The sequence below is a fragment of the Emydura macquarii genome, unplaced genomic scaffold (assembly GCF_026122565.2).
Source record: "Emydura macquarii macquarii isolate MOO-44397 ecotype Brisbane River unplaced genomic scaffold, CSIRO-AGI_Emac_v2 contig_2422, whole genome shotgun sequence".
Lineage (NCBI taxonomy): Eukaryota > Metazoa > Chordata > Testudines > Chelidae > Emydura > Emydura macquarii.
In genome coordinates, this window is record NW_027132559.1 from 43,701,726 (window position 1) to 43,729,150 (window position 27,425).

A 27,425-nucleotide genomic window follows, 5' to 3' on the forward strand; every position below is an offset into this window, starting at 1 on the left:
AACCTTACAGTTGTAGGATAGGTGAAGACTGAGAAGCCTTCAACCACTGAACAGAAGGCTGTTATAGCTTTTAAGTGGACCTTGATAGAACTGAAAGACAATCCTGCCTTTTTTTTTTTTTTTTTTTTTTTTTTTTTTAAGCTCTAAGAGGTAATCAAGGAAGATCAAGAGGGAAGAATGAACAGGTGGAGAACACTTCTCTGGACACACCACGGGCTGAATCTTTCCCATTTGTGAAGATATGTATATCTTGTGAAGTCTTTCCAGCTGTCAAATAATACTTCTTGTACCTCCTTACAAGTCAACTGTAGTCCCCTGAACCATCAAGAAAACAGGGTTACTTACCAGTAACTGTTGTTCTTCGAGATGTTGTTCATATCCATTCCAATGTAGGTGAATGCACGCCACCATGCACTGGTTCCTGGAACTTTTTTCCCCCTAGCAGACACCATAGAGTTGACTTAGGCGCCCCCTGGAGTACCACGCTCATGCCGCGGTATATGAGGCACTGCCAACCCAGCGGGCCCTCAGTCCCTTCCTTCTGCCGACTCAGACAGCGGGGACAGAGGGTGGGTGTGGAATGGATATGAGCAACACATCTGAAAGAACAACAGTTACTGGTAAGTAACTCTGTTTTCTACTTCGAGTGATTGCTCATATCCATTCCAATACAGGTGATTAAAAAAGCCATACCTTGGAGGTGGGTAGGAGTCACCAGTGAGCTGCTCTCATCAGTACGGCTCTGCCGAACCTCGCATCCTCTCTCGCCTACTGAACCATGGCATAGTGGGACGTAAAGGTGTGCACAGGGAGGAAGATACCCTGATTATAATGGAACTGGGAGACCACCTTAGGCAGGAAGGTCGGATAGGATCTCAACCGCACCTTGTCAAAGCTCTTATCTCGGAAACCCTCCTAGCCGAGGTAATGGCCACCAGGAAGGCTACCTTCCAAGAGAGGACGAGCAGCGGGCATGTAGCCATGGGCTCGAAGGGGGACCCCCGTTAGTTTGGAGAGGACCAGGTTTAAATCCCAGGGTGGCACCAAGTCATGGACCTGCGTGTATAGCCTCTCCACCCCCTTGAGGAACCTAACTGACATGGGGTGGGAAAATAAGGAAAGCCATGAACTGAAGAGCATATCCCCTGAGAACTACGCCAAGGACCCAACGGTCTGAGATGATGTTCTGCCACTCGGCATAGTAGGGTCTTAGCCTTTCCGCAAACGGGAAGAGTGGATCCGGGACAGAGGTATTGGTGCCATCCTCGGGCGCACCATCAAAACTGTTTCTTGTTGTTAGCCCCCTTAGAGGGCCCTTGTTTGGGACACTGTGGACGAGCCGGAGCGGTCACGGTGTCCAAACCCCCTGCTCCTGTCTTGGCCCCTATGGGGCTGAGAGGGTCTGGGTGATGGCCTAGGGGGTGGTTGCACCCAGCGTTGGGGCTGGGGCCAAGACTGGCACCTTGAGACCTGGGGGGTGTAAAGTCCCAAGGACTGGAGTGTAGCTCGCGAACCTTTAGAGCATGGAGCTTCTCGTCCGTTTTTTCCGAGAACAGGCCTGTTGCGTCGAAGGGCAGGTCCTGAATAGATTGCTGCACCTCCTGGGACAGCCCGGATGACTGCGTCCATGAACACTGCCGCATGGCTATTGAAGAGGCCATTGCTCTGCTAGCGGAGTCCGCTGCGGCACTGGCGGTTTGCAGCGCAGCCCCTGCCATTGTGAAGCCTTCTTCCAGGACTGTGGCAAAGTCTGCCATCTGGTCCTGGGGCAACCCCTCAGCGAACCGCCTCACAGAGATCCAGAGGTTCAGATTATATCACCCTAGGAGGGCTTGGTGGTTCACAATCCTAAGTTGTAGGGCCCCGGTGGAATGAACTTTATGGCCAAACAAGTCAAGTTTTTTGTTGTCCTTGTTCTTAGGTGTGGTGCCCAGGCCACCTTGCCTGTCTTTCTGGTTGGCCACATCAACCACCAGGGTCCCCAGGGCTGGGTGGGTATACAAAAACTCAAACCCCTCTGCTGGAACATAGTACTTTTTCTTGGAGCCTTTGGAGGTAGGGGCAACTGAGGCAGCGGTTTGCCAGAGGGCCCTGGCCAGTTTAAGAACCCTCTCATAGACAGGCAGGGCCACCCTCGATGGTCCTCCTCCTCAGAGAGCACCTTAAGTTCGATGTTCAAATTACTGGCCACCCTTTTAAGGAGCTCCTGGTGGGCCCTGAAGTCTGGGAGGGGCGCCCTGTGGTCTCTGGCAGCCGCAACATCAGGGGAAGAGGAGGAAGCTTGTGGAAGGGGCCCCCTGGAGGGTCCCTCCACAGGGTCCGATTCCTCCTCCGAGGAATGGCCCTTAGCTTATTGGCTTGGTGCGGAGGGGGCACCAGCTGTGCCACTGAAGATGGGACCGATACAGTTCCCTGCCCCATCTGTGCCCCGACATCAGTACCGGCTGCGGAGCATCGTGGCAGGACTTGTCCTTGCGGGACCTGGACCCGCTGGACCGGTGCCAATGACGCCTCTGGCTTTTGCTCCTCTTCGCCGGGGATCGGCCCCTCGACGACCCCGACGAGATTGAGGAGCGTCAGTGCCGTTGCAAGCGGTGCTGACGGGAGGACGTGTGGCCCAACGAACTGGAGGACGAGGACCTCCGTCTCAGCACCGAGGACTTCCAGTGCCGCTTGCCCTTCGGGGACTGGGAACGGTGACGTCCATGCTGCCTTGATGCTGAACCCGACTCCAAGGACCGTGATCGGCGACGGGACGAGGTGGCTGGGTCTTTCGGTGCCAGGCTCCGCGTCAGAGATCAGGACTGGTGCCGTAGTGGCGGAGGGCTCAGTGCTGGGGTGCAGGAGCTGCCCGCACTGTGCGAGGCGGACTTGGAGCGACACCACCTCGAGTGTGATACCTCCGGTACCGCGGACCGTCCTCAGTGCCGTGGGGAGGAGGAGCTCGACAACTTAGAGTCGGAGCTGTGAGGGGAGCCGCCGCGCTCTACCCTCTCTGGCCATCTGGTGGGAGACTTCGCCCTGATGGAGGTCTCGACCATCCACCGGAGGCATCCACCGCGGGTTTACCCCGGGACACCAGTCCCCATGCCCTCGGCCGAGGGGGGGGACAGAAGCATAGGCATGACAGAAGAGCCCATGCCATGTGGAACGCCTACGGTGCCGACGGTCCTTGCAAGAGCGCTCCCCCACCCCCAGGAGTCAGGGGGAGGCTCTATGCGTGGAGATGCAGGTGCCGGAGCAGGCTCAACGGGCCGCAGCTGGTGCATCTCCTGGCTCAACTCCGGGCGCGCAGGCAGTGCAGGGGAGCCCTGGCGCTTGGTGCCCTGGTGTCATTCTTTCTTGGGTACCGGAGATGGGCGGCGTCGGGTCTACTCCGGTGCTGGTGGAGCACTCCGCACCGAGGAGACACACGGTGCCGCGGGGGAATGTGCCGGTTCAGAGTCCAGGCGGAATGCCGCCTCCATCAAAATAGCCTTCAGCCGGATATCTCATTCTTTTTGAGTCGCAGCTTGAAGGCCTTGCAAATCTTACATTTATCCCTACGATACTGCTCCCTTCCACATTTGAGGCAGTGATCGTGAGGGTCGCTCATGGGAAGAGGCTTGCCGCAAGTGGAGCAAGCTTTGAAACCAGGAGAGCTGGGCATGGCCCGGCCCTAAGCCCCTAAGGGCGCTTTCTATTCTAATGCAAAACTATCTAAACTACTTAACAAAACACTTAACTCTAACTATCCAAACTAGTCAAACAACGATTACAGTCAATAAGGAGAATGCTACTTGCTAAAAGGCAAGAGGCAAGACGTTCCAGCAACCGTCACAGGTGGAAAGAAGGAACTGAGGGCCCGCAGGGTCGGCGGTGCCTCATATACCGTGGCATGAGTGCGGTACTCCAGGGGGAGCCTAAGCCGACCCTATGGAGTCTGCTAAGGGGAAAAAAGTTTCGGGAACCAGTGCACGGTGGCGTGCCCTCACCAATATTGGAATGGATATGAGCAATCACTCGATTGCCAAGATCTGAGATGAAGTATCTTCAGGTTTGGATGAAGAGTGCAGCTGGCATCCTGGGAAAGATGAGGAATGCATGAGATGCTGATCACCTGACAGATGGCTAGGTGAATCAGGAAAGGATACCATATGTGTCTGGGCCACATTGGGACTATTAATAAAATTCTGGATTTGTTGTGCTTGATCTTGTTGATCACCTTCAGAATCAGGGGTATTGAGGGAAACACATATGAAAGGCCTTTTGTTCTTGAAACGAGGCAGGCATCTCCAAAAGAGAGAGGACCCAATCAATCTCCCTGTTGAGCAAAAATGTTTGCATTTCTTGCTGGTCACAGTGGCAAAGAGATCTATTTTTGAACTCCCCTAGTCCAAAAAATTTGATTGAGAATCAGAGGATCCAACTCCCATTTGTAGTCCTGGGAGAAGTGCCTGCTGAGGTCATCTGCTAACTGGTCCTGTATCCCCAGAAGAAAAGTTGCTCAAATAAGGATGCAATTGGCTATGCACCAGTTTCAGAGCTTTACCATTTCAGCACAAAGGGAAGGGGACCTGGCCCTTTCCTGTCGGTTAACACAGAATATGCAAGCTATGTTGTCCAAGAGACTCTTTACGGATTTGTTCCTGATTAAAAGCAGGAAGTGGATATAGGCATTCCTGACTGCCCTCTGTTTGAGACGGTTGATGTGTAGTCAAAGCTCTTGGGCAGACCATTTGCTCTGGACAGCAAGGGTCCACAAGTGCATCCCCCAGCTCATCAGGGATGCATCTGTTATTTTAGTGATAGAGGGAGGAGGCTGAACAACAGAATCCCCACGCAGACCTTGTCTGTGTCCCTCCACCAACAGAGAGTCTTGTACCTGACAAGGGACTGACACTAACTTGTTCAAGTTATGTTTATTTGGAGTACAAATAGTCCTGAGCCAGCTCTGGAAATATCACAGGTGGAGCCTAACACATTGCATCACAAAAATGTAGGATGCCATGTGTCTGAGCAATTAAAGACATCTTTTTTATATTTGTGAGCTGATTTGAATCTTTGAGACAAGATTTGCTAAGGTCAAGAATCCATTGAGGGGAAGATAAGCCGTAGCAGATATAGTGTCCAAGGAGGCTCTTATGAATTCTATTCTTTGTACTGGGCTCAACGTGGATTTTTCAATATTGAGCTGCAACCCTAGCTCATGGAACAGAGATCTCATCCTCTTTATGGCATCAAAAACCTCATTGTAAGACCAGCCCTTGAGTAGCCAGTTGTCAAGAAATGGAAAAAATGATTATCCCCAGATGTCAAAGCTAAGCTGTGACCACTGCCAGCACCTTTAAGAACGTTCATGGTGCAGACAAAAGGCCAAACAGGAGCATTCAATACCGAAAGCAATCCAGTCTACTGAAAAGTGCAGGAATCATTTGTGAGATGGGTGAACTGCGATCTGAAAATAGGCATCCTGAAAGTTGAGGACTTAAAACCAATCCCCCAGTTGTAATCAGTGAATTATAACTGCAAGTCACACCATCCTGAATTTTTGAGACTTGACAAATTTGTATAGGAGTCTTAGCTCTAAAAATGGTCTCCAGTTTTTTTTGGGATCAGAAAGTAGCTGGAATAAAACCCCTTCCCTCTATGCAGACTAGGAACTGGTTCTATTGCACCCATTTGGAGAAGTTATTGCTTTAAGAGGCACTCAGGGATGAAAAGGGATGGGGAAGGGAGGTAATATGGATAACGTAGCCTGATCTTATGACCTCTAGCATCAATTTGTCTGATGTGATACTCTTCCATGCAGAAAAAAATGGGAGAGTTTCCAAACACTGGAAGGTGGGTAAACTGGTGTATATGTAGCCTAGTGTTGAGAGAGAGTTCTGGGCCCTTGACCAGTCCATCAAAACTGACGCTTAGAAAATGATGGTTCAGTAACAGGCGCAGAAGGAGCAGGTGGTCTCTTCCTCTGGAGCCTTGACTTTTTCCCCGTGTTAATACGGTCTCTGAAACACTGAGATTGAAATGGGGAGGGATCTTTGTGCAGTTTGGGATCTATTACATTTTCATTTGTTTGTAGGCATGTAAATCCCAAGGGATCTCAATGTGGTTCTGGAATCCTTAAGGGAACACAGTGAATCATCAGTGGACTCAGCAAACAGTTTGAGGCCATCAAAGGCAAAGTCTTCAACCATGTTTTGGATCTCCCTCGGGAATCCAGACAACTGGAGTCAGAAGCCTTTTGCATGATTACTGCCATAAAGACAGATTGAACAGCCGTATCGGCTGCATCCAGAGGCCTGTAGTGATATTCTAGCTAACAGATAACCTTTATTAACAATAGCTGAAACTGCTCATGTTGATCAGCCACAAATACTTAATAGAGATGGAGAACTTGGCACAATTTGAATGATCTTATTTAGCCATGAGAGCTTGATAGTTCCTGATCCTAAATTGTCATGAATGAGTAGGTATTTCTGCTGAATAAATCAAGGCCTTTTCAGTCCTTATCATCTGGTGCGGCCTTCACATAATGTTGTCTGCCATGTTAGTTTACTGCCTCCACAACCAAGGACTTTGTTAGATGGCTGAACAGAAATTCAGAGTCTTTAGCCGGGATATAATATTTCCTATTGGCCCATTTACATGTCAGCAGAATCATTGAAGGGGACTCCCAGTGGATTTGGCAAGATCCAGCTGAGCCTCATTAACAGGCAGGGCAACTCAGGCAGAGATAGTACACTGGAGGATGTCAAGAGTTTATGTTGTGACTTCGACCTCTTCCAAGAGAATCTGGAAGGAATCCACAATGCACATCATTAACTCTTAGAAGTGTCCGAAGTCATCAGCCACAGTCGATGGGGGAGGCATAACCACTTAATCCGAGGAAGATGAAGAAATATTTGTTTAGGGAGTGACCTCTTTATCTGCCTGGTCTCTTGCTCCTCAAAGAATTCTTGTGCCTAAGGTAACAGAGGAGGAAGAGTTGAAATAGGAGAGCGTCTCCCCCTGTATTTCCCAAAAAAGAGAGTAAGGGCATGGGAAAACTGCTGGTGATATTTTGGGAAAACTGCTGATGATGTGCATTATTTGATACCAAAAGGCATTGGGGTGGCAACTACTTGTGCTAGAACCAGGTCTGGGGAACATGAACCCACCTTTGGTGCAACTCCCCTCTCTTGTTAAAAGCGTCATGATGGAAATCCCTTGTATTAAGTGTTGTGGAATCCTGGATGAAAATATTCAAACTGGAGGAAAATTCCTCCACTTCAAAAGGGGAAGTACCAGCACTCTCTGAAGGTGTTGGCTAATCAAGTGGAACCGGGGAAAAGTCCCATCTCAGTAACTGTGTTTTTCTTGGTATCGATAACTTCTTGGTACCAACTAATAAGGGAGACACTGGCTTGTCTGAAACAAATAGATCCCGTGAGAACCTCAACTCCTACGGTACTGGGTTGGTTTGAAGAGCAGGGCCCCGTTCAGTTGTCGGTACTGAGGGTATATGCTACTCTGACAAGTCCACTCTGGTTGAAGTAGATGGTGCTAATGAGGATGCCTTGGGGGGTGCTGAAACTGGATGAGAGACATGGTGTCTTCCTGGTACAGATGCCATCTTAGTGGCCAACTTAGATGTAGACTTTACCAAAGGAGTTGTGGGTACCATTCTCTGAGAAGTAGAATGCTTTAATTAGACTTGCTTTTCTTCCACTTCACCTGGAGCATGAAGCACAGGATCAGCAGCAAGAGCATCTGGAGCCTCAGACATACCCAAGGTGAGATGTGAAGTCTCCGCAGCAGTCTTACCCATTTAGTGACCAATTACCAGGGGGTCTCCGGACCTGAATCTGAGGCCAGTTGGAGGGAATGCTCCATCATTAAGAGTCTCAGTTTTAGCTCCCAATGTTTTCTTGCCCTGCCCTTAGAAGTTGAGCAGATGGCGCACTTATGTGGGATATGAGACTCTCCCAAGCAGCGGAGAAACAGGAATGCCAGTCACTGAATGGAATGGCCTCCCAGCAAGAGATGCACCACTTGAAGCCTGGAGACCCTGGCATACCTCAAGGCAACAGAATCTAACAGGGGGAAGTTTTCCCTCCCAAAGGGGAAAGGGATCAAAGAAAGTCCCCCTAAATAAAAAGTAAATAAAATAACTAAAGAAAAAACAATAAACTAAAGAAGGGTAACTAGGCTAAGAAACTTCAAAAGTAAGGCACACTAATGCTCTGTCTCTGGCCCATGAGGTTGAGAAGGAACTGGGGGCAGTTTGCCCGTGCAGTCCTATATAACCTTGGATTGGGGCCCAAGGAAGCATAGGCCACATACACGGGCCAAAAGGGCACTACTACCAAAAATCTGATTAAAGATGCCAGGGTGTGAGCACACCTGAAATGGAGCACCCATAGGAACACTGCTCAAAGAAGAAATATAAAGTTACTCCCATGCATGAGTATTTGCGGAAACAGGGTCCTTGTCTGTAAAGTCTGTAGAACAAACTTTGAAGATACCATATATGTTTTATGAAGAACTGCTTTTAGCTATCTCTACACTAACAAAACTAGTTTTTTTCCACATTAATATTGCTGTTTAAAATATACACTTAAAAGAGCAATGAAATATGTTAAGCAATGGAATTCTCTTAGCAATCTTTTATCTAATGTGGTTGAAGGTACTCAGAAGACATACCTGATGTATGCAGGCATTCATGCAAGTGAAGTTGTGTGTGGATATATTTCTGTGCGTGTCCATGGTGTGATTGTGATTGAAAATTTGACACTTGCAATTTTCAGGATGTACACTTATTCTTTCCATACTTGAATAAGTGAACTCAAAGGCCAGTAAAGTTTTCCTAAAATATCACGTATTAATTAATACCTGAGGAATATGGAGCTCTTTTAGCTGGTCTTGAGTAATCTCACTGAGCTGCCGAAATGCCATGGTAAAATCAGCCTTTGTATCTTCCATGAGCTAGTGAAATTAAATATGTTTCTATCAGTGTTTTTAAAGTATTAGATATCAGTTCAAATATCTCCAAAAGATGACCAATAATAAACTCACTCTTAGGAGGAATGCAATCAAATAGTTATCATCCTCACTCTCCCCAAGGAGACCCAATTTTGCTCGAAATAATTCTGTAAAACTGAAATAACAGAAATTATGAAGGCAAAGAAATTGTTTTGAAAAACATATTCTATAGTATATGCTTCTTTAAAATCTGAGTTATGAAAGTACATACCGGGTGTAGTAATGCTCAGAATATCCATCCAGAATCTGGAAAGCGCTATAAAAGTAAGGAAATGTCAAATCCCATTGACCAATAGTAATACCAAAGACACAATTCAGCCTCACACTAAAATGTGAAACCTTCCTCTGGCTGCTACCTATTCATGAAAAGCTTCCCTCTTATCCCTATTCTGATATTTTTTCGATGTGATTTAAAACAATTGTTTGGCCTATAACATATCCAGGAAATACTTTCTGTTTAGACATCAGACTTCTTAAAAAGATAGCCGCCTCTTCTCCTACACACACAGCCATTTACAGTATATCTCATCTCACTAGTTCTTTTAAGTGTGAAGATATTTTTAAGGATTACTTACAGCTGCTTTTGTCTGGGATCCAATAAAGGTTTTAGGGCTTGTAACAGCTTGTTCAGATTAAACATCCCAACATTTGCCTGGTTTCCTATTTTATATCTTCTTTCATCATCGGATGTGTTTGGAACAAAATCTGTTTGAAACAAAACATTACATTTCTACAACAGATTTAGAATAAAGAACCAAAGTTAAAATATTAAACTAGGTTCATTTTTCAAATTTACACAGCAAACTAATAAAAAGTCCTGCAGGCACTAAATATTAACTCTGAGTACTCCAAACACAAGAATATTTATTTACACTGGATTAGCCCAAGAGCTAACATTTGCCAAAGTAAGGAATACATTCTTAGCGCACAAGTTTCCAGACAGTCACAAGTGTTATTTTCCCACTTCAAGAAACAGAATAAATTCAGATGTTTAAACAGCCAAATGTTTTTACACTAAGAACAATGTCTTTCATAGACTCATAGGACTGGAAGGGACCTTGTGAGATCATATTGTCTAGTCCCCTGAACTCATGGCAGGACCAAGCATTATCTAGACCAGCCCTTTATTACCTGTAATAACATTTGGTATTATTTAATATAAATAATGCAACTATTAAATATCATAAGTTAGATGCTGCACTGTATGCCTAGGGATTCTTGACTTCCAAACATCTTTTTACAATGTAATATAAGTAAATGAGATACATATATTTTTAAGTAGCCAGGTGGCACTAATTATCTGAACATAAAGATTATTTCAAAATATGTATTATATATTTGCTTCTGAAACATTTAGGGTTAAAATGTTCTATTACAAGGAAGTCCACTTTAGGGAATGGTGAAGAGGCAAATGCATACCCTCCATGAAAGGCATAATGCATCCAGGAGTAGAAAGCAAGCATAGCAACAGCATCAGCCTCAGAAAGGATGCAGCACACACTTCTCGTCCAGAACACGGCCAGCTCTGCTGAGCTAAGTCTATGGGGGCAGGGCTGTTGTTTTGGGGTTGGTTTTTTTTTTTTTTTTGTTGCGCTCTCTGAGGAACCTATCATGAGAAGCAATACTAACGGGATCAGCCCCAGCACTCAGAAGGAAACAAAGACTGTGACTATGAACAGCATCTCAGAGTGGGCGTCAAAAGGAAATTTTACTTTCATCTAATGATTCATTATTATTAGAAATGGGCCCAAACCACTACTTCAAATACAACCCCACTCTCCTCCCCAGCCCACGTACACAACTGTGAATTTTGGGAGGCGAGGCACTCGTTCAAATTTGAATTCCCAGATCTAAACCCACTCCTCTGGTTTTGGCTTCCTGGAAAAAACAAACTAGAAGGAGCCTATTTTAAGGTTCCAGCTGAGATATGCCCAAGGCATATAAGATCAGATTTCAGGAGATTTTCATCAAGGCTGCAATCTTATGAAAACAGACAGTGAGATTTCAACACCATTGAGCCTGACTTGATCTCCAAACCCAAGCCTAAATGTAATGTAGATCTGAACACCATCTTCTGGACCTACATCTATTAATTACAGATGGAGAGAGTAATGTAATTCATGCTTTCAATGAAAGATTTACAGCAGAGTGTCATAACTGGGCAGGTTTGCTTTCCCCCCTTTAATAATAGTTGTGACTGTAAAGCCAAAATGATAAAAGATGACATATAGGAATTCATATATGGATTTTCCTTTTGGCAACTTTTAGCTTTATTCAATTTTTAAACTTTTCTGGATTTCTGCTATAGCATCTGTGAATCTGATGAAGGTCAGAATGAGGGGATTCCTCAAGGAAATAGGTTTAGTAGTAATATATACACTATCTGCAAGTTTTTTAGTGTACAGTTTAAAATAGAACTTGTGTAATAGACAGTAAAACTGGTCTCCAATCTAAAATGCAACTAGATGCACGAAATCTATATTCTGACCAATGTATATGCAGTACACACATGCAGGACCCATGTACTAACAACATTTGGAATTTTCTGAGCAAACAAAAATTATATAAAAACACAATAAGGAATTTTATTTCCAACTAAAAAGATATATTCAAAATACATGTGCTATACTCACTTGGATCATAGGACTCCATAAAACCAAATGGACCATAATCTATAGTTATGGATAACAAACTGAAGTTATCTGTATTGCACACACCTAGAATTAATCAACAAAAATACAACTATCAAAACAATAAAGCTTTTTAGTTTGGACCCTGCTGATTTATCTGGAGCAGAAAATTTGCTGAAAAGCCTAGATTACGGTGCATCTAAATTACAATATGTGAAGTTGGGCCCAATAGATGAGAGTCTTGATATCAAGCTCAGTCCCTTGTTCCCAACCTGGCAGGCATTTTAGATGTTTTCAGTTTTGATATATAATGTCTCTGTGATATCTCATCTGGTTTCTATGCCTAGATGGCATTGTCTCCTTTTACTTTCAATGGTAACATTGTGGAACTGGGACTATCTCTTGCATATTTGAGCAATTACTTTTCTTTCCTTGTGAGCTGAGCGTGTGCTGTATCAACAATATCATGGTGTTCCTACTCATGGAGTGTAATTCTGAAACAAAGTTTCATAGCATATTGACAGTAAAGTGGTTTTCCAAATAAAGTATTCCTATGATGCTGTACCAATAAATTCATCTATCAGTGAATCCAGGTACTGATATGACCCCACCACTACACTATCGGACTATATAAGACAGGATCTAATGAAGGCATCCAAAGCTCATGCTAATAAAACCTTTATACGACACCAACATGTGGTCTCTGCATATATTACAAACACTATAACTAGTGCTGTATCAGTGCAATTATCTTTCAAAAACCACTGTATTGCATCATCTAAAATGTTCACTTTAAAAAAATCCAGTAGACTGACCTAAATAAGTAATATTGATATAACTGCGTTCTCTGCTACTAACCATCAACCCTTCTTAAAGATTTTTTTTCTACACAAATTTTGAGAAGCATAGGTACTGTGCAAGTCTTTTGCCTCTTCCTGATCTATCTGCACTTTGAAAATCAAAAACATCCCTGGAATCTGTGAGAGAAAACTTGCAGACGTGCTAAAAAACAACAAGAGTATTATTGTAGGCAAAAATGCCACAAAGTTTGAAATAAAGGAAGAGAAGAGGAGAATTAAACATGAAAGAGCAAAAGCCATCGAGTACCTTAATTTTTCGTTTTTATCAATCTGTACTGAAAAATCCCCAGGTTTTATAAAGCTATTTTTCAGTTTTTACCTGAATTTCAGACCTTTCAAGTACATGAAAATACTGATTATCTTAAGAAAATCCAATACCATAAACACATCTAATATAATGTAACAATAAATTAAACTAAATGTAAGTACAAGGCTGTCTGTTAAAGTAAGGCAATGCAGTGCAAGATACATACACACACACACACACACACACACACGCGCGCGCATATGTTTGTGCTGTTAATGTACAATAGATTAAATAAACCATAGCATTACGCTGCTTTAAATTTCAATACTCTTACTTTTCTCTATTTGTTGCTTTTTTCTGTCCTCTTGTCCCCCAATATTAACCCTAATAATTACCCAGAAAACTGTTAAGTTAATTTTTGCACCATTTTTAACTTGTTTTTTAATTTTTGTAATAAACTGATACATTATAGGGAAATTTAAAACCAAAAAAAAATAAAAACCAAAAGGCTTTGAATGTACTATGTGTAGAGGGACTTTATCAGACCCTAACATTTTACAATTACTACACCAATAATTTAATTTAGATATTAGAGCTTACCATGAGCAAAGCCCACTGACATCCACAATGCAATCAGATTTGCAGTCTCCAATACCACTCTCAAGAAAAAGTCCTGAAATCAAATACATTTTTCACTTCAAACCCTTTTATAAAAAAATGCAGACAAACAGTATGTTTGTAAAGATATAATTTATTTTAAAATAATATTTGACACACAACGCTCTGTTTTCTTTTTAATGTTTGGGCACCTATCAGAACTTTTACATGGCACTCTCAATGAGTTGGCTCCATGATGATCTTATCCAATGACACTTAAAATTGTGTGACAACATACACATTCAGCTGCATTTGCAATAACATTAATTATAGTAATGATCGAATATATTGCATTTATTTAGGGCAGAGCATGATCCTGCACTGCAAGTCTGTGATTAGTATAGAAGGGCATAAAGAGAACAAACATTAATGGAGAATCGATTACCATAATATTTTTGTGTACAGTAAAAGGGTGGGAAAAGACAATCTGCATACTTGATGTAGAAGGGAGAACTGTGAGAATACTGCAGAAGAACATTTGCAAACATCTGTTTAATTAAAAACTGCAAGCTCACTTCAGTGATATTTGCAACATTTTAATTTATTTTTACGGTTGCTAATACAAATTATTTTTTGTTCACAATAGTCCTGCAAAGTGAAAAATCTCTCTTACACTCACCAGATATCTATCTGAATCATTCATGTTTACTGATGGAAAATGTTCTTGTATGACGAAGTCTAGTAGTGTCCTGAAAAAAAGAATAAAGAGTTCTTTAAGCAAAACCAGTATTTTTAGGACAGATGTGCCAAACAGATGACTAATCATTCTTATTCTCCACATTAAGGGGCTGATCAAAGCCCAATGAAGTCAATAAAAAGATGCCCAATAACTGCAATGGGTAAGACCCTAGAAGAATCTGTTAGCAATAAAACTTAATATTTCACATATAGAACAAGATTAAAAGCAATCATGTGGTGTTAAAACAACTCCAAGTATTAAATTCTCTGATTAGAGCACAATATTTGTTTACATGCCTATATAACAATATTGTCTGACAAACTGGTTTGGTTATAAGGAAAAAATATCACTCTTAAGCAAAGTTCTGACCCAAGTTTCTCCAGAGAGAAAACTTTTATGGCTGAACACTAAACCCTTATAAAAAACAGTTATTTATCAGAGTTTAACTGCGGTTCTTCGAGCACTGCCTACATGGGTCCTGACAACAAGTGACATGCGGGTCCTGGGTGCCTTAGCTTGGAACTTTCTCAAAAAACGGTTGACTGGGGCTGCGCACATACAAACTAAAAGCATATAGGGCATAGCCTCAACCATAAATCAGTTCCTTCCACAAATCAAAAACCAGCTGTTAGATTGCTAAATAAAGGGGAAAGAGGACAGGCAACATTGATGCAGGCAGGAAATCATCTTGAACAACCACATTACTATGGTAAATAATTGTTTTTTCTTCTTTAAGCACTACCTGCACGAGTCCCTACTGTAGGTGATTAGCAAGCAGTCATAGGCGTGCGCAGCACATTTCATTAGGGTGTGTACCCAGGGGAATTTTCATTAGGGTGTGCACCCAGGGGAATTTTCATTAGGGTGTGCACCCAGGGGAATTTTCATGTTCATCTTTATCAGGGGTGTCTAACTGAATTCCACCAGCAGGCCACATTTGAATTACCCACCAGTGGAATTCTCACCGTGTCCTAGTGTCCACCGAGAAATCGCAGAACCTCCACTCTTTCGGCGGCAGCTCTACCCTCCAGCAAGAAACACAGCGAGATGGCGCCGCGGGACACATCAAAAAGGTATGCAGTCAGGATAAAAAAGTTTGCGGGACGAATCTGGCCCACGGCCCGTATGTTTGACACCCCTGCTTTAGGGTGTGCTTGGGCACACCCAGCACACCCCGTATGCACACCTATGCAAGCAGTCTATGGATTCAAAGGAGGAAGATCAAAGGAATCTTGCTTGGATAAAGATCACAGACAGGTCTCTCAAACTGAGAAACTCAGCTGCTTAAGAAGGGACAACATATTTTAATGATGAGAAAACTATTGAATGGTTAAAAAGCCTGTAACAGTTCCACAGTAGTTTGTTACCCACGTACATTATTCCCTTTTTAATGCTGCATGCTCCTGGAAAATATATATTGCAGGACATACTTCTGTTATTGTTATATTTCATATTTATATTACAGTAGCACACATCGGCCCCTATGAAAACTGGGCCTTATTGTACTAGCGTTTTATAAACTGAAGCCCCAGTCCTACAAAAATGTATACAATTGCTTAGTTAATGTAACTACTTGTGTGTAAAGTTAAGCATGTGTATGTTTTTGCAAGGTCAAGGCCAAACAACTAAATGCAGCCCTTATCGTGAATATCTTGCATTTGAATATTTATTACATAGTACTTCTTTCCTTACAAGAAAATAGCAAAATCAGGTGAATCAGTCCAGTAAAAGATCTTCCTAAATTTACTACTGTACATCCATGTTTGAATAGGTTTTATTGATATTAGAATTAATGTAATTACTGTGAAGATTTCATTCTAACCTTTCCAAGTCCAGTTCCCCAGAATGAGCTAAAATTTCCAAGGAACCTATACGAAACCATGATTTGGCAACACGTAGGATTACTGCACCTTAAACAAACATAATAGGTTAAATTTAAATAGAGCATCAGCAAGTTAAGACAACCAATGCAGCAATAACAAAAAAAATTTACACACACACACAGATGTGTGTGTATATATACACATTAATACATACAGACATACATACAGAACACACACACACACACACACACACACACACACACACACACGAATTGTATTTGTTTTATATGTGTGTGTGTACATCATTAAATTCCCACACAAATATTTTAACACTGAATGTTTAATTTGCTTGAAAATGACTAACACATATAAACCATTTTAAAAAGAAACAAGTGTTTATATGAAAAACTGTGCATTTAATCCTATGAAGAAGGGAAAAATGAATAAAAAACAATGCAAAGGAAAACAGAAGAAACAAAAGAAATGAAACAGACGTAGAGAAGGTCCTAAATTTAAAAAGTGACTAGTGATTTTGGGTCCGTAGTCACTTTTGAAAATTTAGGCCTTGAAGCACACAAACTAAAGGTTCAAAAAAAGTTATCCTGTCAGAAACACCATCACTGGTCCCACAAATGTTAATTCAAACAGAGGAATGTAACAGGATTGTTATGGAGGGCCCTAATCAACTCATTTAAAGACAAACATACTAAAAGAATAAAGGAGGGAAAAGAGAAGTCTTCTTTGGGCACTTCTCTGTTCCAGATTTTTCCATTGATATTATATTGCAAGTCTTCGAAACCTTTTCCTGGGGAAGATATTGAGAAAACCCCCTTGCTTCTTCTTCCGTTCCTGCCCTGCCCCCACATCCTTTTCCTCCAACACATCCACTTTTATTTGGCATAAAAACACAATCAATTTAATCTCTTCTTCCCTTTCCCTATTTCAGTTAGAGAGCAGGTATTTTGCAGCAAAAATTAAGTTAGGGTTACTATATTTCAGGTTCCCAAAAAGAAGATACTGCGGGGGGCTGGCAGGAGACTTGGAGGCAGCTGAGGAGGAGGTACAGTTGGGGCTGCTTGAGGGGATACTCATTGGAGGTGGGGGGCAGTGTCACTCCCTGTCATGGTGGCAGGGCAGCTGACACAAGCCCAGGATGCATCAATCAATGCTTCCCTGCAAGACCCCCTCTCCAGAGCTCAGAGGGAATTGGGGCTTAGGTGGGCGGGATCTGGCAGCAGCTTGCAGAGAAATGGGCCAATCAGCTGCTGATACAGGGGAATGACCAATGGGGACTGGATCTGACCTGCAGCTTGTCAGCTCTACAAAAACCTGGGACATTTCCTGTTATTTGAAAAATCTGCCCTGACAGAGAAAGGAGGTTCAAAAAAGAGGCTATGTCCAGGAAAACCCAGATATATGGTAACCCTGGTTAAGATTCTATCTATGTTAGGCTATGAAAGCACCCCTTCCCCTCTCCTCCACAAAAAATACAAACAAAAAACAACCAACCAACCCAAGTTAAAGGGTACAAAAACTAGACATACATTGTACTGGATTACTCCATCAAAATTCTCCCTTCACCTCTTTTGTTGTTGCTGTTGTGGTCCAGTTTTGAATGAGAAGAGACACATAGAGGTCAGATATGTTACACCCATAGCAGCCCTGGCCACAGGAATTTTAATTTAAGAAACATTTGGGGGCTGATTTCTTCAGGAGTAAGTATAGTATCTAAATAAGGACTCTCAAGAAATTAGATGATTTGGTGCATATTTATGTTCTAAAAATATAGCACACTTTGCAAGCATAAAACGCAAAAAAAATCACTGGAGAATATTTTAAATGCATTGATTACCTCTTTCTTTTTTAATACTTCCATTGTAAAATTGGTCTCTCCACACATCATCATCACTTACAACTAAGCTGTAAGAGAAGAGAAAAAGCCATGAAAATTGTCTCTGCACAAATATTTCATATCCAAATCCAAGTCACATTTTATTATTATATTTAATTTTAAGAAAGAAAGAAAGAAGAGTAAATGATTTGCTGGCATGATTAAGTCTTTACAAATGATATATGCAAGTGACAAGATAAATCTACAGCTTATTAGCAAAATGCGTTTGTTTCACCTCTGCCTTGTCCTCCAACCCACAATCCATTCTCTGTCTTTTTCTTTCATCTGTGCCATCTTGTCAATCTTCAGTTGTGAGCTCTGGGGCAAGGACTGTGGTTTTCTTTTTGTTTTTTTTTAATTTGTGCTATACAGCACCTAGCATCGGTTGGGACTCTGATTATTGACTGATACTATTGTAAGATAAATAATAATAGTCTCGGACTCCTAGCTGACTGACGGAAAATTAAAAACCAAAATATTGACATCACAACTTGGTTTCTATCTTCATATGAACTAGTGCTACCATTCTAATAGTCTCCTGGGGAGACTTAGTACTACTTGAAGTGCTTCTGATTACTATAGAGGATCCTAACACAGATATCAAAGGGTCATGACATTTTTGGAGGAGAAAGGGTTATAGTCTTTCATTTCTCTTCACTGCCAGATGTTCAACTTTCTGTGTACAATAATTTCTCTCTCTCAATTTGTATGAAATTTGCATGATACCATAAAGAAACTGTGCACTTCCCACAGAGTCTTCTCTTTATCCAAAGACTCCCCCAAACCTGAGTGTTGGAAATCCAGATAATCATCTGAACTTTCCCCAAAACATGTATTTTGTAATTTACATTATCCTGCAGAACTAAAGCAAACAATTCACTTGAACTCTGAAATGAATTATTGCATTAGATAAACAAAACGGAAGAGAATTTACAATATTATTTGGCAAGATACATTCCCATCTGTGAAAGTACAGAGATCAGCAGAGAACCAATCCACACCAATCTTGAAGGGATAGCATTTCCCCATAAGTTCAAGGTGCGGACCTCTCCAGAGTAGAAGAGTGGGAGATGCAAGCAGATACAGGAGGTCCTCCAGAGATGTAGCTCTGGCAACGATAAAGATTATGTTTCTCAGTCTGAAGAATGAATTTAATTAATTGAACATCCTCAGGAACTGGTAGAGTTTCAAGCCCAAAATAACAAGTAAAAGCCAATAAATAAATAAATAAAATAGTAAGAGGAAAATCCAATAAAGTGAAACTAAAACAAATAAAAATTTGAGCAAGTTTAGAAGTCACAGTAGATAAAATGCCAGCGGCTGTCTGGAGCCTTGTCTATGCGTCTACTCCCAATATTGCTGCCACTAGTGGAGGTGTGCTGATATTAGCAACAGGAGGGAATTTTTTCTGAACAAAGGCTGATTTGGACAGTCATATCGGATGAGTACTTTAGTCAGGGAATGTGTGCTGGTGGGAGCCAGATTTTCGCAGAAATAAAAAGGAGAAAATTTCAAGTATTCAAGAGAAATGGGCAAAAATTGCAGTCAGTAAGCAAATGGTCAGTCCTGATTGTCAGTGCAGTGGGGGAGACTCTCCAGTTCTACTGTCTTCAACAGAAGCACAGCTGCAGGCATTGCATTAGTTCTTTTGGATTACCTGATTTACTGACAGATTTACTGCAAACTTCCTACAGAATAACAGGACTTCCTTTATTACTGATGGAGCATCCACCATGTTAGGGAGCAGTTGGTTACTTGCTTACAAAGGGTAAAATTCATCCTAGTGGGATAGCCAACACAAGGTCCTCCACCCCACATAAGTGTTGCACACAGGATCAGCTGGCTGAGCAGCCATGCAAGGGTGCCTATGCTCCCAGTGAGCACTATGGAAATAGCCTTCACAGTGGCCCCCGTAGATGGTTAGTAAGGCCTTTTGGGGACAGGCCCAAAGCAGACCAGGTAAGGTGCTGTATATCTACATTTAAACACAACCAGTAAGGATGGCTGCAACTGCTATTCCACCACAAACTGAAGTACAGGCACAGGCACATGAAGAGGAAAGACGGTGGGGCTGCATGGCAGTGCTGCACCCTGGCCCTGGATTCATGGGAAAGCTAGCTCTCCATCCCACCTCTTCTGCCCCAGGCCCTGACCACACTCCACCCCTGCTCCACACCAGGTCCCTCCCCATCCTGCACGCCACTGCGTGTGTTCCTGGCTAAGAAGGGACATGGCAGGAGCAGCAGTGGGGAAGCAAGCGGGAGAGAAGGTAGGAGAGGTGGAATGCACGTGGCAAGCGACAGTGGGGAGGAGGTACACGGGGAGCAGCGGCGAGCAGGGGGGCAAGCAGGGGTGTAAAGGAGGAACTGGCAAGCAGCGGCAGGGGGTATGAGCGGGGAGAAGAGGAGGGATGCTGCGAGGGGGGGAGCAGGGAGGAGACAGGAGAGGAGGAACTGAATAGGCAAGCAGTGGCACGGTGGGGGGCAAGCTGAGGAGTAGATGAAGGATACGGCAAGGGGGGAAGCAGGGAGAAGAGGAGGGATGTGAGGGAGACGGAGAGCAGTGAGGAGAGGAGAGACAGAGCGAGCAGCAGTGACGAGGACCTCCAGAGTCCAGACTCAGAGATTAGGGCCAGGGGTGATGGTGACCTGACATGCTGGAGAGGAGCAGAGCAGCTGCCCAGCCAGGCAGGCAGTGATAGGCAAAGACTGGAGGAGGAGGATGCTTGCCTACCTGTGCTGAGCTTTTATATGTGCCATGCAGGTTCCCAGGTGGCTGAGGAGGGGATATCTACTACTTGCTTCCCAGGTTCATCTGTAATCTCCCTGGGAAGTCCAAGGGGCCCAGGAAGCTTAGTAGCAAATACTGCCTCCTTAGCCACCAGGGAACCTGCATGGCGCATAAAAATGTCTGGCCTCCCAGCAGGGAGGGCAAGAGGCGAGGCCACCACAGCCCAGGGCATCCAGCGACTATGGTTTTTGATACCCGCCGCCTATGCCTGTATTAGAGGCCTAGATTTCACCTTCCCAACTGTCCTACATTCTGAATATCCAGGCTGTATGTAAGTAAGGTGAATTTCACCATGAATCCTAATTGAAAATAAAGAACACCTTGCAGATGGGTTCACTCCACTAATTTCATGTGTTGTGTTCCCAATTGGAAGCCCCAGTCCATGACTGCAGTGGTGCCAGATGAAGATATCTGCCTCATCTGGCACCATTGCAGATGTACACTGTGCTTCCAGTTGAGAACACATCACGTGAAGTTAATGGAGTGAACCCACCTACAGGATGTTCTTCTTGGCTGAGTTACATGGCCCTTTCCCACATTTCTGCCAAGATTTAGCCAGAATTCTGTAAATTAATTATAATTGTTGAGACCCAACAGTTCCCCATTGGGAAGAATATGGATATCAGCTGGGTTTCTTCAAGTGAAAACTTTATAAACCCAATCTGGAAAGAGTCTACAGAACAGCCTTAAACAACCATTTCAGTGACACTTTACCAACTTGCCAAGGAATACTTTGTACATAGCAGAATTAGCACACAGTTATGGAATAATGTTTGATAGTATCTCTGAAGTGAACAATTTGTCAAGACAACAGTAAAGGAAGGACATAACCTTACCATAAGCTTTCATACTAATGCCCAGACAGATTTGTGGTTTTGCATCAACTCCTAGACACTTTGGGAACTTTTGTTGAAATGAGTGAACAAACCTTCCAAAATGTCATTTACAAACATTGCACTCCAGCAGAGCAAATGTGTTAAAACTAATACTAGAGAGATTTGCAGGCATTCTGCAACCATAGAAACCACAAAAGTTTGCACTGTTACAGCTGAGTACAATGCATTTGCTACAGAATATTTACTTTTCAGTGGATTCTGAAAGACATAAGACCCCAGACATAACCAACTCATGTGAAACACAAAATAAATGCCACAATTTTAACCAGAGACATCTTGAAAGTTTTTGATTTACAAAATTCTACAGAAGAAAATAGATAAATGTGCTTATTAAACTTCTATAACTCAAGCAGATCTGATTTTTAAATGAATTTTTAAAATATGACTGCTTGTTTTTTATCCTGGAGGAACACTAGTGACAAGTGTACTTGGTTTTTGCTCTTATCTCAGATTTTGTTCAGTGAATTATTTCCAACGTAAGTTAAAAAAATATTCTATAATTAAGAAAACATCTGATCACTTCAAAGGGGCACTATCAACCTAAAATGCACATTTCTAGCTGAAAATAGTTTTCCTATCAAAGTTAAAAGAAACACCCTAAGGTTATTGCAACTGAAAGATATGGAGGGAAAAAAATAGAACTATTTTGCCTATTTGTTTACTTTGTGTATATGACAATACTTGCAGATAGTCGTTTTCACTTTTTTTTATGCATAGTCATTTTAGGCCTTGATGCTGCAAAGACTTATATAGATACTTATTTTATGAATGAGTAGTCCCACTGACTACTCATATACATAAAGCGTAGCATATTATTTATAGGAGCGGGATCTGAGTCAGTTAGTTCACCCTGCTCCTTTTGCGGGTCTTTCATACAGCAACAGGGGAGAGTAAAACTTTTTTTTTAAATGGAAATTGTGACTGTAATACCAGATAAAACTACAAGGGGAAGTTAGCGGAAGGTGTAGTTTCTCAAAATTAATTTTAACTCCTTTTTGAGAGCTGAGTAAATTTCAAGATGATGGTGTCCCTTTAAGACACAACCATCTCTCACCATCTCTTGCATCCACACCCCAAAACAGAGAGAAGTTATAGCAAATAGTAGCATCAAATAAAAAGTATTTGCAAATCATTTCAGAGGCAAAAATGAATTAATTCATAAAGAAGATTTTCAAACGTAGCAATCATTAAGAAGTTTTACCAATCTAAAAAACTGGAAAGGTGTATTTTGGCACTAGTTGTAACTAGTAGCATGCAGAAAATCTCCGTCTAAGAGATTAGCTACTCCATTTCATTGATGCATAGCTCAAGCCAACAAAACCCAATCCCAAAATTCAATTTAATTGTTTCTATAAACATGAATGCTGCAAAAGAGAAAAGATGAGTAATACCTAGCTGCTCTGCTTGTAGGAATTCCAAGGTAGTGCATGGCCTCACTGCACAAAAATTCTCGCATGGAGGAGCGAAGCACAGCTCTTCCATCACCATTTCTACAGAGAACAAAGGGACAGGGAATATTTTGTCATCTGTTTTTAATATATGTGGAGAAAACAACACACTTTTGCCTGTGTGAACTACTTATACTGTACCTTGAGTATGGAGTCTTTCCTGAACCTTTTAACTGTAATTCCCATCTCTCACCATACCTACAAAAAAACCACACTAATATTTATGATACACACTGGGATATCCACATCAATCAAATACTACATAAAATGCTATATGATCATTTTAAAATAAAGCCTGCCGTACCTGTTTGTGTATACTCCAATTAAGTGGGCTCTTCCATCACCCAACTGACCTGCCCAGCTACCAAACTAATAAGAACAGAAATGGAAAAAAAAAAAAAATCATTTTCTTCTTGCTATTGTTTACATGTTAGGAAATCATTTACAAACACCTTAATATGACCTATATGATACATATAATGCTACAGTTGCTCAAGCAACCATTAAAGGACTTATCTTGCAAACACTGTTTCAATGTAATCCTGCAAATGCTTACCGTTGGTTTACTGATGAAGATTTATTGAGATCAATGGGTTTACTCATGGAAGGAAACTGTGATCAAGATTTACAATTCCCTCCCTTGTCTACATGCTGTGTAAGGCCTCATTCTTTGGCTAAGCAGTAGCAACCATATTAGGACCTCAGCAACCATGAGCTAGGAAGCAGAGAATCGCATCTTCACACTCTCTCTAAATCACATCAAGACAATGTAATACCCGGCTGTTAAGAAGCTGCTACTGTCCTAAAAGTACCTACCACCACCAGATAAAGAAACAGATCTCAAGATGTTGAAAGGAAACTTTGTTTGACAGTATTCTGTCTGGCAACGAATCAATCAACAGTTATGGTTGTAAAATCTACACCTCATTGTTTTGATCTTTATGGTTCCCACTCCTCTGCTGTTTACCTGAATGATTTCTGTCTGGTTCCTTGATTGTTTCCATCTCTTGCATAACTAATTGTACAATATTTAAATCAACTAAGATGGCCGAGTATAATTGGTTAAAGAATTATTTTGCAATACATTAGGATTGGTCAAAAATTATTTTGTAATATTTTAGCAAAATGATTGGATAAGCCGCAGGACTCAAGTTTCACTATATAAACTGATGTCCAAGAGGGAGACCAGATGGAAGAAAGAGGAAAGGAAGAGTAAGAACAAGGAAAGACCTAAAAGAAGAATTTACCTCCAAGACACAGCCCAAGATAAGAGCTGCTAGAATCCTCTGCACAACCGTGATGTGCAGCAACCAGAACCCAGATGAGACTGACCTTGCCTGGCCAACAGTCCGTTTGGCTGATCAGGATTGGTGAGCATATCATTGTATGCTTAGCATGTGTACTATGTTTGGTAATTGTTACTAAATAGAGGTTAAGGCTGGTAAAAGGTCCTGCAAACCCGTAGAAATATACACCCCAAGCTTTACGAACTGGGAAAGGGTGTGGGTACTTAAATTAAAAAGGTTAGCTACACCCTGAGCCCTACAAATCGGGTATGGGTAGGTACCTTTCACCAGGAGCCCTAAAGACTAGGAAAAGGTTGGTGTGCCTAGATTAACCGGGTTACGCCTGGAGCCCTATGGACTGGGAAAAAGTGGGGTGCCCTAGAAGGTGTGGATAACAGCTGCCCCTTACACAAGACAGAATGTAAAATTACAATCTAGCCCAGGGGTTCTCAAACTGGGTGTCGTAATCCCTCAAGGGGTCACGAGGTTATTACGGGAAGGTTGTGAGCTGTCAGCCCCGTGCTTGCCAGTAGGGGTAGCATGGCTTGGGGGGAGTCCTAACTTGGGGGGGGGGGGGGTCATCATAACCAGAAATATTTTGAAAGGGGATCCCGGCATAAAAAGTTTGAGAACCCCTGATCTAGCCCTTAATGAACACTGACTTTAAAAAAAAAAAAAAAAGATTCTCAAGAGATAATCAAATGGTGATGGCCAACACATAAATGCATATTAGCACGTGGGAGAACTGGTATTATTGTTACCTGATGGCCTCCATACCTATGGGCCAGAGGAACAGACCCTAATACCACTTTCCCACCACTGACAAGCTGGAGAAAATCATCTGTTTCTTTGACAGATACATCAAGGTCCAAAATATCTTCCAGAACATCCTGAAAAATAAGAAATTACTTGAACGTTACCGAAGTTCCAATGGCAGTGAGAATTGTTCACACTATTCTTTTGAGTTACTAACTAGTTACCACGAAAATGAAGGTGCAGGATATACATAATACATTTTGAAGAGTTCCAGAGGGGTAGCCGTGTTAGTCTGTATACAGCAAAAACAACGAGAGTTCTGTGGCACTTTAAAGACTAACAAATTTAATTTTAGCAGGCATAAGCTTTCGTGAGGCTCAGCTCACTTAGTCAAAATTTTCTATTAATTTTAAAGATACATATTAATAAAACAGGAACACTACATTCTAAGAAATAAATAAAACCTAACCTTAGAAACTGCAACAAGAACAATTCCGGATTTAAAAGGAGCAGGGTAGGCTACTGAAAAAATGCAGTCTCGCACTTTACGAACTGAGTTTTCTCGAATAGGATCAACTGGCAGTGTAGCTGTAAAAAATTCAAGGAACCTTTTAAAAAAAAGTTATGAATTAACCACATTATTACAGATATATTATTTCTCCTAGTCAAAATAAAAATAGAAAACACTGGACCAAATAAACAGCAGAACTGCAACATATCCATATTTTAGATAGTAAGGACTGGACCCTTATCTGTCTCCAGTGTAAAGGGTAAAGCAGAGAGGTAGTTTATACCACTTATGCCCTCCAAAACAAACCCAGGGTCATCTGGGGGTCCATTTGCCCTTCCATGCAACTTAGAACAGCCTCAAGGCTACTCCAAATTTTACACAGTTTGGCAGAGGTGTCAAACTCATTTCCTCCGGCGGGCCAGATTTGAATTAAATGTACTTCAAGTGGGCCATACATACCATAAATTGAATCTTTTTTTTTAAATTAAAATGATTGTATTATATTGTACTGTATTATAATAACGTTTAACAAATTTCATTATATATAATCAAACCTAATTTGCTTCTTGGCATCTCTGCCAAGAATGAGCAATAACACAACTCTTCTGAAGAAAAGAAATTAGAATAGGAACTTGAAGAACCATTAAATTGAACATTTGTTTACAGTATGTGTGAGGTCACTCGTTTTCCTAGGGAAATCAGGAAGCAGGTCCTATTTTTCAGGACCTATAGAAATATAAGTGACCAATTAAAGCATGTTATTTGTTCCTTTTTTGGAATTTCAAAGATCTCTATTTTTTTCTCCCCTTATCTTTATCAACTTTACCTTCCCCACTGGGATTGTTTTTAATCTTGTGAAGGCATCAAACAGATTTATAGAACAGTGAGTAAAATGTTAAACAGGTTTAAATATCTAGCAACCGCTTACTGAGCGCTGTGTCTTGTGCACACAGCGCTCCACGCGCTGCCACCAGAGTACGCAGATCTCACAGCAGCGCGCTGCTGCCGCTGTGAGATCTTGCGGCATCGTACCCTCTGGCGGCAGTGCGCACCAGAGAGTACAACGCTGCGAGATGGCGGCAGCGCGCACTGCTGCGACAAGGGCCAGACCAAAAAGGTTGGCAGGCCATATCCGGCTGGCGGGCTGGATATTTGACACCCCTGCAGTATGGGTATGTCTACCCAGCAATGAAAAACCTGTGGCTGACACTTGCCAGCTGACTCAGGCTCGCAGGGCTCTGGCTGCTGTTTATCATTGCTGTGTAGACTTCCAGGCTTGGGCTGAAGCCCAAGCTATGGGACCCTCCCACCCAACAAGGTCCTAGATCCCAGGCTCTAGCCCAAGCCCACAAGTCTACATAGCAATAAAACAACCCCGCAACCCAAGCCCTGCAAGCCCAAGTTGGCTGGCATGGTCCAGCTATGGGTTTTTCTTTGCTGCATAGACATACCTAAAAGACTATTTCAACAGCCAGGAATTGCTCAAGTGCAGCACACCCTCTTTCCCCCACAATCAAAGTCCCCTATACAAGGAAGCAACACAATTGAAGTCCCCTACAGTGTGCATAACACAGGTTGCATACAATCAGAATATCCATCTGGAGATTCCCCCTGCAAGAGTAATCCCCAAGTAGCCAGTTAGCCAACTTTAAGACTACTTTGTGTAGCGCAAAACGGCCTTAGCAGAGCACAGTATATCCACTCCAACCTCAAATATTTCCTCAGGGCTACTTCCCATCCTGGATAGAGACAGAAGTGCAGGAGTAGCATATGTTTTATGACAGCAAACTAGGATTAGAAGTAATCCATGGGAAATGTTAGATTTTTGCTACAGTAATTTAACAATCCTCTGCTAAATGTACCTGTGTTTAATTTCCTAATATACATTTTCACAAAAAAATATACTGTGATTGTTAATAAAATATTTATAACTCTTGGAATTTGT

At 42.3% G+C, this 27,425-nt stretch overlaps 1 protein-coding gene across 1 annotated transcript in view; it reads right to left on the reverse strand.

The window, feature by feature from the left end:
• LOC137162500 (protein adenylyltransferase SelO-like) overlaps positions 1–27,425 on the reverse strand; it is a 55,668-nt gene that overhangs the window by 26,409 nt on the left and 1,834 nt on the right. Inside the window, exons 2-15 of the mRNA XM_067562391.1 lie at positions 25,439–25,557; positions 24,975–25,103; positions 23,232–23,296; positions 23,069–23,125; positions 22,871–22,969; positions 17,755–17,822; positions 15,902–15,989; positions 14,020–14,089; positions 13,344–13,416; positions 11,640–11,723; positions 9,582–9,711; positions 9,218–9,262; positions 9,040–9,121; positions 8,857–8,949 (exon numbers count right to left, since the gene is read on the reverse strand). Of these exons, the coding sequence (XP_067418492.1) occupies positions 8,857–8,949; positions 9,040–9,121; positions 9,218–9,262; positions 9,582–9,711; positions 11,640–11,723; positions 13,344–13,416; positions 14,020–14,089; positions 15,902–15,989; positions 17,755–17,822; positions 22,871–22,969; positions 23,069–23,125; positions 23,232–23,296; positions 24,975–25,103; positions 25,439–25,557 (1,202 nt within the window). The remainder of the gene's footprint in view (positions 1–8,856; positions 8,950–9,039; positions 9,122–9,217; positions 9,263–9,581; positions 9,712–11,639; positions 11,724–13,343; positions 13,417–14,019; positions 14,090–15,901; positions 15,990–17,754; positions 17,823–22,870; positions 22,970–23,068; positions 23,126–23,231; positions 23,297–24,974; positions 25,104–25,438; positions 25,558–27,425) is intronic.